The sequence below is a fragment of the Triturus cristatus genome, chromosome 9, assembly GCF_964204655.1.
Source record: "Triturus cristatus chromosome 9, aTriCri1.1, whole genome shotgun sequence".
Taxonomy (NCBI): domain Eukaryota; kingdom Metazoa; phylum Chordata; class Amphibia; order Caudata; family Salamandridae; genus Triturus; species Triturus cristatus.
Genome location: NC_140592.1, coordinates 559,955,258 through 559,968,373, shown reverse-complemented (window position 1 = coordinate 559,968,373; position 13,116 = coordinate 559,955,258). Strand labels below are relative to the sequence as shown.

The following is a 13,116-nucleotide window of genomic DNA, read 5'->3' as shown; positions in this document are numbered from 1 at the left end:
TAATTCATTTTAAACTTGCACAATCCACAATCCATTAGTATTGTTGATTTTAAAAGCTATTTTTAAAGCTTCTTGTCACTTTGATTTGTATGGCACTCATTGTATGGCCGCATTTAGCCGCTCTCCACATTTCTCCTTGGTCCACCGCGGGTTCTCCCTTTGAGTGAAGGGAGATGGCAGAAACAATTTCCCTCATTTCCTCTACTACATAAACGCATGCCTGACACGACGTGCAGTGGACGCGCACAGTGGGCGTTTCAGCGCACCAGAGGCAAGTCCATCTGCGCCCAGCCGTCGCCAGGACCCCTGTATGTTTCAGGATAGCTATCATTCATAAAGATTCTATCAAAGTTTCCATTCTTGAGCAACGCTGCAATGATAATATCTAAATCTTAGTCTTTAGAATTGACTTGCTACCCCAACATAGCTGGAAAGGTGCCCTCATATAACGGCCCCCTTTCAGATTTCTCGCTTCAGCTAATGGAATCAATCGCCTCCCATGTTTACAAAAGATTTCTTGCTCTTGGGAGACTTTAACGTACATAGTGAGAACACTGTAAACCAGGATGCCTCCACGCTCCTGGCAGATTTAGCCACTCTTGAACTAGGTAAGATCAATGACGGCCCCACACACTCAGCTGGACATACGTTACATCTCATTTTCACCAACACTCCCAGCATTTTCTGTGAAGCTCCCTGTCCACTTACATGGACTGACCACTCACTAATTGATTTTCAAATCAGGGGCCCCAGGGTACACGACATTGCCCCTGTGGCCCCCAGTAGTGGCATAAAATCAATCCTGATCACTTCCAGGATATAATCCCAGCATTCTGGAACCTTGAATCAGATAATGTGGAGGGATGCCTGGCTCGCTATAATTCCACAATTAAAAAGGCTATTGATCACCTGGCTGCTTTGAAACAGTGCCCTAGCTCAGCCAGGCACCCCCAGACAGCGTGGTTCTCCTCTAACCTATGGACAGAAAAATGCCTTTGTAAAAATCTGGAAAGTCACTGGTGCTGTTCCCATGATGCACAGGACAAAGAGATGTATGATCGCTCTGGCACAATATCACAAAAATATATTTTTTTAAATGCATGCAGAGCCCATATTGCGCTGCAACTTAATCAGGCAGGGAATGCCCCCAAAGTTTTATACCAAATCCTTAAATCCTTCACTAACCCAAAGGCATGTAACAACGAGGCGGCTCCCTTCTAAGCACCTTGTGATGAAATAGCAACACATTTCATACAGAAAATTGAGCTGATCTACGATAAAATCACATCAGTTGGGAACCTAAGCAGGATTCTGTATCCTGCTACTCTCCTGCCCCGCCTAATGTGCAGACATTTGAAAACTTCGCCCCCTCTCACCGCTGTTGACATGGAGCCACTACTAAACACAATCAAATCAGGCTCCCCGTTGGATATCATTCCAGCCAAAACCACCACATTGCTCTCCAAACAGCAATCCCTCCAATTTGCTCTATACTCAATCTCTCGATGAGAGAGGGCCAACTTCCCGCTGAATGGAAGGTGGCACAAATAATCCCCATCCGTAGGAACATAAAGGCCCCCATGGAGGACCTATCCAACTATCGCCCAATTTCTCTGTTACCTCTCCTGAGCAAGATATTGGAAAAACATATAAATAAACACATATCTGACCATGTCAAAGCCACAGGATGCCTTGATCCATCTCAGTCTGGATTTAGGCCCAAGCACAGAGTGTTACCGATAATATTAGGTTGTCCCTGGTCAACGGACAAGCAGTACTACTTGTACTGCTTTATTTGTCGGCTGCCTTCGACACAGTTTCTCATGAGATTCTGCTCAGGAGACAAAGAAATTGGAATCCAGGGACAAACCTTTCAATGGATGTCAAGTTTTCTCTCTCTCCAAACTCAGACTATCAGCTTAGGCCCCTTCCGTTCAAAGACTATGGGACTGACTAAGGGAGTACCCAGGGCTCCTCTCTCAGTCCCACTTTATTCAACATTTATGTTGCTCCCCTAGCGGGATTACTTAGGAAATTGGGTTTTACACCAATCTTGTATGCTGATGACACACAGCTTCTACTTTCCTTTGACAAACACACTCCCAAACGCCCAGTCTACCTTCACGGATGGTATAATGGCTATTGCTAGCTGGATGAGGAATAATTTCCTCCAGCTCATTGCAGGGAAAAATGAGATCATGCTGTTTGGAGATACCCAATGCCGGAGGTTTGTCTATTGGAAGTTTTGACTCATCCTAAGGTAGCGCAGAGGGTTAAAATGCCTGCTGCTAAGAACGTGTACCCTGCAGATAACATAGTGCATATAATGTAAATAGGTCAGTGGGTTACTGCTTCTGTAAGAGAGCTCCTTTTGTTACTTGTCGTTTATAAATCAAAATCCTAATATAGAACATTGAGCTATTAACTGTCACCCTAAAGCTGCTGCAAACTGCAAGGTATATGTCAGAACTATGTTTTTTTGCCCAATCTTACATTATCCTAATCTTGTGAAAAAGGTTCATTTGGGTAGAAAACAATTCTTATTATGATCGAGAACCCCTAACAATGATGTTACGTTTTAAATTCTTAATGTTTGCCTTTCCTGAATAAGAAGTTTAACTATATTGCCTGGCAGTATCGATGACATGTCACTCCTACACTACACCTTGTAGTACTGTCAGATGTAAGATTTCCTATACACTGATTTACACACATGATTGTCTGTGCAATGTGTGTGTGTGTGTGGTGTAAAGTGCTCTGACACCTTAAACTGGTATAAATGGTGCTATAAACTAAATGAATCTGAGAGACAGTGGTTATGGAGACTTGAGAGGCACTGTTAAAGGGTGCTAGTGAGAGAATCCATGGTAGAGGTGGTTATAGGGGGGGGGCGCCAACAGACATTCTCGCACAGGGCGCCACCAGTGCTAAATCTGGCCCTGGCTTGTGTATTACACTCACTTGCATAGTGATTTGAGGCATGTCTTCAGGGCATGTAGCTTTGGGATTGGGAACAGAGATCTTTCATTGCCGCAGGTGAAGTAACATAACTAGAGTGAAAATTGGCTAGGGATGTGTTGTTTTTCTTTCTTTCTAACCTGGGTATTTCTCACAAGAACTTCAAAAATATGTAAAAGTTGCGAAGTTTCAAGCATATATATCTTAGGAGTTTCCCAAAAACTTTGAATGGATTATGGGGTCTTATGTGAGTGCAATCAATCGGAAGTAGGCAAGGCACCCTAGCATTATCCATCCGCAGGGCACCCTGATGTCAACCACTGATGCACCCTTGCTTCTTCATGCCTCGCTTTAAAGTTAACCCACACTGTGCCATTTTGCAGGACAAGACAGGAGTGGCGCCTGGCAACTTTGATAGCAGTTCTTCCAAAAAACAAAAAAAAATCCATAATTCCGGGCCCTGATGGAGTTCCCGTCACTCTGCCATCCTCCTTTGGAATGAGCAGCCTGTTCTTGGCAACGGGGCATCTTTGTGGGAATTTCTCCCAGTTGGAAAGCATCCGACTGAACCTGCAGCATCCCTTTAAAGGCGAAGTAGCTACTTTTGTTTCTCAGCTACTTTTTACAAGGCACCAGACCTCAACAGCGCAATTTAACCTTCGCTTTCTCATATTGCTGTGTTTTTGGATGCTGGAATTTAGACAGACCGCGCCTCCTGCCCCAGCTTTGGTGAGTGATAATAACAGGTTTTTTTTTTTTTTTAAACTTTATTTGTGATTTTAATTATTACATAGCAAGGTATTGTCATTTCGTCAGCAGGTGCACAAAAGTCTGTCATTATGAGAGGCATACAGTTCAGGGCACAAAAACATGTAAATAGCATCACTATTTCAATTACAGAGTCTGGCCAACATCCTAGGTATAAGCAGAACAGCAGAACAGCAGCACAGCAGAGACCCCAGACGTGCAGTACAGCTAGTCCGTGTCTACCCGTAAACCACTCCCCACTCTTTAAATCATGCAATACACACGCGATCTCCACGGCACAAGTAAACTCGGTCATGCAATGAGGTACTGTATTAACACCAATCACTCCTCCCCCGCATCCCCGGCCGCACTCAGCGTAGTAGCGACCCCTGCGGAATCATGCGTCAGAAGGTACCCCACCAATGGTCCCCATATATCTTGGGGTCGTGACGCCCTCGGCAATAGCTCTGCATATGTAGTACTCTGTTCTTGGCAAATCGTCATATCAGCCAGCCATTCTTTGAATTTCGGGGCCCGACCTCTACCCCGTCTGCAGGCTACTTTCCGCTTCGCCAGTAATAATGCGATAGCAACGTATTTTTTGTGTTTCGGAGGTATGCGTGCCGTGTGCCCCAAGAGTGCTAGTAACGGGTCACTCTCCAGCTGAACACCGATCATATCTCCTAGCGCCGCGAATACCTTCTCCCAGTAGTCACGCACCGAGGTACAGTCCCAGAGTGATAATAACAGTTATGTGGCACACATGCTGCAGGCCCAGCCTTCTCTAGACACTAGACTAGTGGTTATATAAACTGATCTCAAGCTGTCGAAAAGGCGCGTTAAGTGCTTCTCTGAAAGATGACAGATTAAGCCTGTCTCCTTATGAGCAAGAGAAACTTCATGGCACTTGGGGCCTAGATTACGAAAGCTCTCTTTTAGTTGAAGAACATAAGACAACAAGCATTGGCATAGCCAATAGGTCTCGCCGTTGGGACCTTATAAGTTTTAGCTATGCAGGATATTATCCTGAGTGCGTATTTTGCCAGGGATTGAAGAGCTATACAACAAATAAACACACCGATGAACACGTAGGTTGACCGACATGCTTGCAAAGTTTCACACCCACAGGCAGAAAGAACACATACACACAAACATACCCCATACAGCTCCTCCCATGTACACACACACACACACACACCACCCCCCAAAACAATATTAGACACGCTGAATTCTGAAGAGCAATGCGGGGGTCAGATGATACACAGCGCTCGCTGGAGAAAAGGAAGGCTCACTTTGGCAGAGACGCCGATTATAACAAGCAAAAGCACAGCAATTGCATGTAACCTGACACCAAGAATGCAGCTGCCACTCTGCGCGCCGCTGCTCGCTCCCGAGAGCGAAACGCCATGGGAGTGACAGATTGGAAAGGAGGTGGGACATGCACCCGCGTTTGGCCATTTGCATGCTTTGATTAATGAAAGCCACACGCAAAGGCCAATACAATGTGTGGGAGGAGTCAGGCACACACAGAGAAGCTTCAGGAAGTTTCGAGTGCTCACAAGCAGCCGCGCTAGGCTTGACCTAAAAATGGGAGAGGCTAAGGCGTAATGGCTAGAGCGGACAACTTTGAAGCTGTGGAATCGGGTTTGAGTCTCGGCAGGAGGCTCAACATCGTGTGATTCTGGGCAAATCACTTATTCTCTCTGTGCCTAAAACAAAATGAATGTGTCCATCTGCAATGCAACAGTTGCTCATGTAAAAAGTTCTGATACTTTTGGGTAGAGTTTGCGATATATTCAAGCAACAGTGAGAGGAGGGTGATTGGGGGCGACAGAAGTAAGAATGTGGAATGAGGGGTAGTGCAATTTGAAACTCATGCAAGCACTGTGGACAGAGCAGCAGGGAAGGAAAGTAGGAGGGGGAAGAAAAAGTACCACAATCACATTATTGGAGCAGTGGATGGGCACAGATTAAGATGAATCAATTTGTGCCTGATCCCGGCTCCACAGCAAGCATCGGAAGTGACGTTTCGGCTGCACTAGCCAATGAACATGCATGTAAAGAAGTGTGACACTGAAGCAGACAAATGCTAAGCAACGGGAGGACTCCAAGCCCTTTTTGGATACAATAGTGTCTTGAACGGGACACATGCTCTTGCAGGCTCAAACCTAAAAAATAGTTCCACGAGCAGTAGAAGAATACAAGTAATTCAATCAAAAAGAGGGTAAATAAACTATGATCCAGGAGAGGAACAAACCCAAGGAGAGGAAGGAAAGCAATAGAATAATAAAAAAGCAAATGAGACTGAAATGAAACCCAACCAATAAGCTATGGGCTGACCCAAAGGCCTTTATAAATACTGGTTCTGTAAATACATACTTAAACAAAAAAAGCTAAAGCGGTCTGTAAGCAAGACCAAAAAGGGTGGTGGGACACTAGGCTATTCTTTCAATTGTGCTTCTCAGTCAATGTCCTAGACTGGATCTTCACTGGATTGCTTTGCATGTTCCACATCACCAGAGAGACAATATTCACAATGACCACATCCTCGGCTTACCTGCTGCTTTGCTCAGTACACCCTGGGTGTAATGGGTGGATATAAAGTGCCACGAGATGGGTCCTCCTTTCTAGTGAGTACAAATCCAGTGTCTATGAGGATCTGTATAGTTTCTACACATACAGAGCATGTAACGTTACTCTTAGTCACTAAATGCCAGCTCTGATAAACAAGACTTTTGAATAGGTTTAGCGGAGTTACAAGTCAACTTAGTAAAAGAAAGATCTTCACCTCTTTTCACTACTGTCGTCATACCCCACCAGCTCACTGGTATAAGGCCGGATGGAAGATGACAACGGAAGGGAGGGGGGGGGGGGGAAGGGTTCATATATTATACTTCTTCCTGTCTTGATCTTGGTTTTCGTTTTTCACATAGCATTCTCCTTTTCCTAGTCAACAAGCAAGGGTTTCTCCTCCCTGACCCTTTCTCAAAAAACAGTAAGGGGAAGAGGGCACAGCACAACTTACCACCAGGTTGGCTTTGGGTTGACAGCTCAGAATCATCCTGAAAATTAGATCAAAGCAAAAGTTTCAAAGATGATGACAGTAACATAAAATATACATAGTCTTGATTTACTTCATAAAACTATACAGAAATGCTGATATAGACACAAGTCACTCAGTTTTTCTTTATTCGGTCATTACAGACCTTTAAAGCACCAGGAAAATTACAAATGCATACATTAATAATATTTAAAAAATGATGACACTTGACTCTTAAATAACTACCAACATGCCAATATTTTTTGTGCAGAGGACAGATAATGATACTGAGTTAAAAACAGCAATAAGAAGCAATGTTAAAGACCAGACCACCAAATAGCTGACACCAAAAATATTTGCGACCCCAAAACGCCCCAATGGTGAGGCAAAAAGTTGTGAAAACAACATGGCATGTCTTACTTGAGAAAAGTTATTGTTTCTGAATAAGGGGGGGTTTAAATTGTTTCCTCATGGTACAGTAAAAATCACAATAGAATATAAAGTGCATCATATTCTGGTCTGAAAAATTATCACAATGGGCATGGATTGAGGTCTTGTTGATTACAAAAACCCTTAGTAGTAAATAAAAAAACAATGAAAGGTATTAAGCTTAACCGTGCCAATAAGGAGCAATGGTAGAAATTCTAACAATTAATAGGTATGGTTCCCCCTTAAGACAGGTTTTCAATAAAATATATGGTTTTATGGTTGGTTTGACAAAGTTCCCTACCCTCTCTTTCATTTAGCCACTTCTCCAAAAGCAGGTTTTTTACAGCCTCTATCTCCCTGGGTCGTAAAGATCTGGGGTTGATAAATAATCCATACATTGCACATTCGACAATGTTTCTTTAACATATTTTAACTATGGGGTGTGTAGGGCTCGTTCAAGTGATTTACAATCCTCAGTTACTAACGGATTTAAAACGAGGGCAGGGCTAGACCAGCTTCTCAACTAACGATTGATGGGTGCCAGTCCGATGAGGTCGGAGATATAGTCCAAACCAACCTCCTTGTGTAGCAGGAATAAGGTAGTGCTGGTGGGAACAGCAAGTAGACGAGATAAAAAAAAATTCAAACCACTTGGAGTTTCCCCCTGTCTTTATACTCCCACACAACACTCCTATACGTTGCCATAGGGATGCCTTTTTCTCTATATACCTTCAATAAAGCAGGTACAAGTTTGGCCCCCAGTCTGCGTGCAAAATCCATGGTAGCACCGTCGGCCCTCAATAGTCTGTTCTTTTTCAGGGTTTGTTGAACAACCCAAGAGATTTTATTATCAAATAGAACCCCCAGATATGGGAAGGTCATGACATTAATAAGTTCAACACTGTGGCCAAAAACCTTTTGCCCACCTGCCTTTCGATTGTGGACGAATCTATGGAGTTCCCAAAATTGATAAAAGCATTTAACAAATGTTGGAGACCCACCGCAGTTCGAGCAAACAGGACCGCATCATCTGCACATAACAGGGCAGGAATTCATTTAGACCCTGCCCTTGGAATATCCATGAAGGCTACAGTCAGAACGTCCCCAAGTTTTTTAATGGTTAGGGTAAAAAGCAGAGGGGCCAGAATGCACCCTTGCCTTACTTCTGTGAATGCCCCAGGGGGCGGTCAAACTGCCATTCCCATCATATCTGGCCGAGGCTGAGAGATTAGAATGAAAATTGTTTACGAAAGCCACAAGCTCGACCTCCATGCCAGATCCAATAAAATGTGCCTAGTTTGGATCAGTTAACTCAGTCAAATGCCAAGGTTAGGTCCATATATGCCATATGTAGGCAGCCCTTTTTGGCTATTGTATATTTGCCCACTACCAATGCAGATTGATACATTGATGCAGGGTCCCTCTTCCTTGCCTGAAACCATATTGTAAATCCAATATTACGTTAGAATTTTCTAACCATAAGGTTAAACGCTCCAAAACAACTTTCCCCATTATTTTTGCTGCAGAGTCTTAAAGGGAAATAGGGTGATAGCAAGTTTGATCATCTCTAGCCCCTTTTTTTTAAATAGAAAGAATTATTGACCTGGACCACGTAGCGGGAAAACCATGCTTACGTACTGCGGTAAAGACATGAGACAGAATATTAGCCCAGGTCGGATAATCTGCTTTATAAAGATCCAGGGGAACCTCATCTAGCCCTGGCGCCTTACCCCCTGTTGTGGCCCTGGTAGCTTTGACCACCCCCTCAGTGGTAAACACCAGGGGTGGAATATCTTTTTCTGGAACCGAAGGAGTATCGGGACCTAACAAATCCTTCCCGCTATATATTTCTTTTTTTTTTTTTTTTTTTAACTTTTTTTATTGAGTTTTGAAAAACATAACAATGCAAGCATATCGGCTGTGCAGATCTTTAGGAACAAGTGCGGAGATACAGCAGTACACTCCCCCCTCATATACAAACAGCAGTACAACTTCATGGCAGCAGACCATAGAAAGACCCCCCTTCCAGAGCCAACTCGTCTCATCCGCCCGTGTCCACCAAAGGGAAATGACGCAGTCAGGACTCCCCAACCATGTGCAGCTGGTACTCCCATTGTCGGCTCAGCTCCCCCAGTGCAGCCCGCCCCGAGAGCGCATATTCACCCAATTCCCAACAGGGAGGACTACCAGAGCTACCCCACTCCCGTAGGCACTATTCCGGAACTGGTTCGCGGTGGGGAAGAGCTCGGGAGGTTAGCGATATAGGTCTTGTAGGGGCCCCAGATATCCTTGGGACGCGCAACTGCAGGGAGGAGACTGGCGTATATCTCGCTGTTTGTGCTGCAATAAGCCATAGACGTGAGCCATGTCCCGGCCGTGGGGGCCGTTCTACCGCCCCAATGTTTTGCCACCTCACGCTTGGCGAGTAGTAGGCCCAGGGAGGCTAGCCTGCGGACGTTCTTGGGGAAGTTCACTGTATAGCCCAGTAACGCAACCTCCGGAGTGGGAACCAGCGTGAGCTCCAACATAGCGCCAAGGATCTCGTGTATCTGCGTCCAGTATAATTGCAGTCTGGGGCACGTCCAGGACAGGTGTGCAAAGTCAGCGTGTGGTGCAGCGCATTTCCAACATGTGTGCGGGCGCGCAGGGTCAATGGCATGGAGCCTGGCTGGGGTCATGTAGCAGCGGCGAAGAAATTTATAATGGAGGAGCTTATGTCGACTATTGAGCGAGATCGCGTTAGTGACTTTGCAACAAGCGGTCCATTGTTCATCTGTGATCGGCCTACCCAAATCTGCCTCCCAGGCCGCTCGCAGTCGGCCATCCTCACATGGAACCAGCGCCGCGCATGCCTTGTAAAGCTTAGATACCATATGGGCACCCGAGTCCTTGTCAATGAGGAGAGTTAGAGGCTCAAAGGATGCTGGCTCGAGAGGGAATCCCGCAATGTCTGAACGAGCCGCACAATAAAGCCGACGCAGGACAAATTTGTCCATGAACGTGGCCTCACCAAAGCGCTCCTCCTCCGAGACCGAAAATATGTGGCCCCCAGGGTAGAGGTCCCCGATCTTAGTAAGGTGAAACTTTGTCAAAGTACGCTGAACCAGCGCCTCCCCCGTGCCAGACAGCAATCCGGGGTTAGGAAGTGGAAGGGAAGAGGAGTAGAGGAGAGGCTGGGCTAGATAGCGAGTAAGACGGTGCCACGCCCAGCTTGTGGTGGACACCGTTTGAATATCAACTGGGTCCCGGGGAACCCCCTTTGGTAACACAGCCGCTAAACGGCCCGGGAGAACGAAATCCGCCTCGGGACGCAGGAACGGAATACGAGCGTCAGGGTGGTACCAGGCATAGGCATGCGCACATTGCGCAACCAGATAGTACAAATACAGATCCGGTACCCCGAGGCCGCCCCTATCAGGAGGGAGCGTGAGGGTCCTCCAACCGATCCGGGGGTGCTTCCCGCCCCACACCAGCCTGATCAGCTGGGATCGCAGCGTGGTGAAGAAGGCCCGGGTGATGGGGACGGGGATATTATTGAAAAGGTATAAAAATCTAGGGAGAACTATCATTTTTATGATTGCAATTCTGGCCGACATAGACAGTGGGAGTCTCAACCATCCCTCCACCTGTGTCTCCAGCCTGTCCAAAGCGCGGCCATAGTTGAGGCGGATAAGTTCGTCCGTGTTAAGATGGATCTGTACGCCCAGGTACCGAACCGAGTCAGAGCACCACTCCAACGGGTACTCGCACTGCCATGGGGAGGTGCTGCTGGTTAATGGGAAGATTACAGACTTATGCCAGTTGATGCCCAGCCCGGAGTGTGCGCCGAAACGAAGGATCTCCCGTATCAGGGGGGCTAGGTTGACCTGCGGTTCTCTTACATACAGTATGGTGTCATCTGCGTAGAGGGACGCGAGCAAGGGACCCGTCCGGAACTGGAGACCTCTGTGGAGATGGCGCTCCTGGAAATGGCGGATCAAGGGGTCCATGGCCAAAATGAACAGTAGTGGTGAGAGTGGACAGCCCTGCCGCGTGCCACGCGTTAAAGAGAAGGGACAGGACAGTGTGCCATTGATACGCAATCGGGCCGTGGGGCGGCTATACAAAAGCCTCGTTGTGGCAAGGAAGTTCTCCGGCATGCCCATACGTTGCATGACGGAGAGAAAGAAAGGCCATTCTAGAGTGTCGAAGGCCTTCTCGGTATCCAGGAGGACCGCCGCCGCAGGCGTGGCAGGGTTAATTCTATGTAGGACCGTGAAAAGCGTTCGCAGATTTAAAGACGTAGAGCGGCGCGGGACAAAGCCCGACTGGACGGGCGAAATGATAAATTCCATCAATTGAGAGAGCCTGTTGGCCACTATCTTTGCCAGGATCTTGTAGTCAAAGTTTAAAAGGGAGAGGGGCCGATAGGAACTACACAACGTCGGGTCCTTGTTTGGTTTTGGAAGGAGGACTATCACCGCCTCGCTGAGGGTAGCCGGAAGGGAGCCGCGCTCCAGAGCCTCCGCGTACACCTCTATCAGTTGTGGCGCCAGCTGATCAGAGAAAGCCTTATAAAAATCCCCGGAGAAGCCATCGAGGCCGGGGGCTGTGGACCCGCGAAGCACCTTAATCGCCCCGCGCACCTCCACAACAGTTATAGGCTCCGCCATGAACTCCTGCATGCCCTTATCGAGGAACACAAGTGCGATTTCCGACAAGTAGGCAGCACGAGAGGCTGGGGATTCCCCCAACTTGGTCTTGTACAGGTCGGAGAAGTAGGACAGGAATTCGTCTCTGATCGCTGTGGGAGTTGTGCGGAGCGAGCCATCTACGCCCCTCACCTCGACTATCAAGGACTTACCATACGGAGGCCTCAAAGCCTGAGCCAGTGTGCGTCCCGGCCTGTCTCCCTCACCATATCTACGCGCCGTCTGGTACTTCCCAAGATACAGAATCTCCCTGTCCGCAGCCTCCCGGAAGTCAGTCAGGAGGCGAAGCCGCGTAGCGGTCACGTTCCCATCCCGCCCACGCTGCGCCTCGGCATCAATCAACTCTAGCTGTGCCTCCAGTTGCTTAATGGTTGCGCGCAGCGCCTTCAAAACCCCAGAGTGCTTGGCTATGCAAACCCCCCTGATGTAGGCCTTAAACCCCTCCCAGAGCGCAGCCTGTGAGTCTACAGATCCTGTATTAATCGTGAAGTAGTCCTCTATCGCCTCGGAAATCTCGTGGACAAATAAGTCATCCAGCAGTGCTCTCCCAGGGAATCGCCACTGCCGCTCAAAACACTCGGGGCGCGGGACATCCAAGCGGAGCAAGACAGGGGAGTGGTCTGAGTACGTTCTAGGGAGAGTAAGGAGCCCACTAAACCATGGGGACAGGCCCGGGGACAGCAGCCAATAGTCAAGTCTGGTCCAAGTGTTGTGTTGCCCCGAGAAATGTGTGTAGTCAGTGGTGTTTGGGTTGCGCCTGCGCCAAATATCTACTAGGGAGAACTGTTGACAAAGGTCCAAAAGAGCGCGCCGCGCCCTGGGCTTGGAAGGAGCGGCCCCAGATGTGCTATCCAAGGCAGTATCTAGCAATAAGTTAAAGTCGCCGCCAAGAATGAGGCCCGCTGGTGCAAGCGTCGCAAGCTGGGCAGTCAGCGCATGAAAAAATTCCGGGGAATCAGTGTTAGGGGCATACACACACACCAGGACGATCGCATGACCCATCAACACCCCTTGTACTATGCAGAAGCGACCCTCAGGATCCCCCCGGAACAGCTGGCAGTGAAACGGGACTCTCTTGTGAATCAGCACCGCGGTGCCTCGGGCGTAGTTGCTAAAATTGGAGAAATATCTGTGGGCGCCCCAGGAAGCTGCAAAGCGAGCGGGAACAGATGTGTGCAAATGCGTTTCTTGCAGGAAGGCAATGTCGACCTTGTGTCGATTCAGATAGTGTAGTACCTGCTTACATTTCCG

The 13,116-nt window shown here is 47.5% G+C and overlaps 1 protein-coding gene across 1 annotated transcript in view; it reads right to left on the bottom strand.

The window, feature by feature from the left end:
- Positions 1 to 13,116, bottom strand: part of VASP (vasodilator stimulated phosphoprotein) — a 1,088,669-nt gene that overhangs the window by 436,010 nt on the left and 639,543 nt on the right. The window contains exon 9 of the mRNA XM_085625566.1: positions 6,731 to 6,767. Coding sequence (XP_085481692.1) covers positions 6,731 to 6,767 — 37 coding nt within the window. The remainder of the gene's footprint in view (positions 1 to 6,730; positions 6,768 to 13,116) is intronic.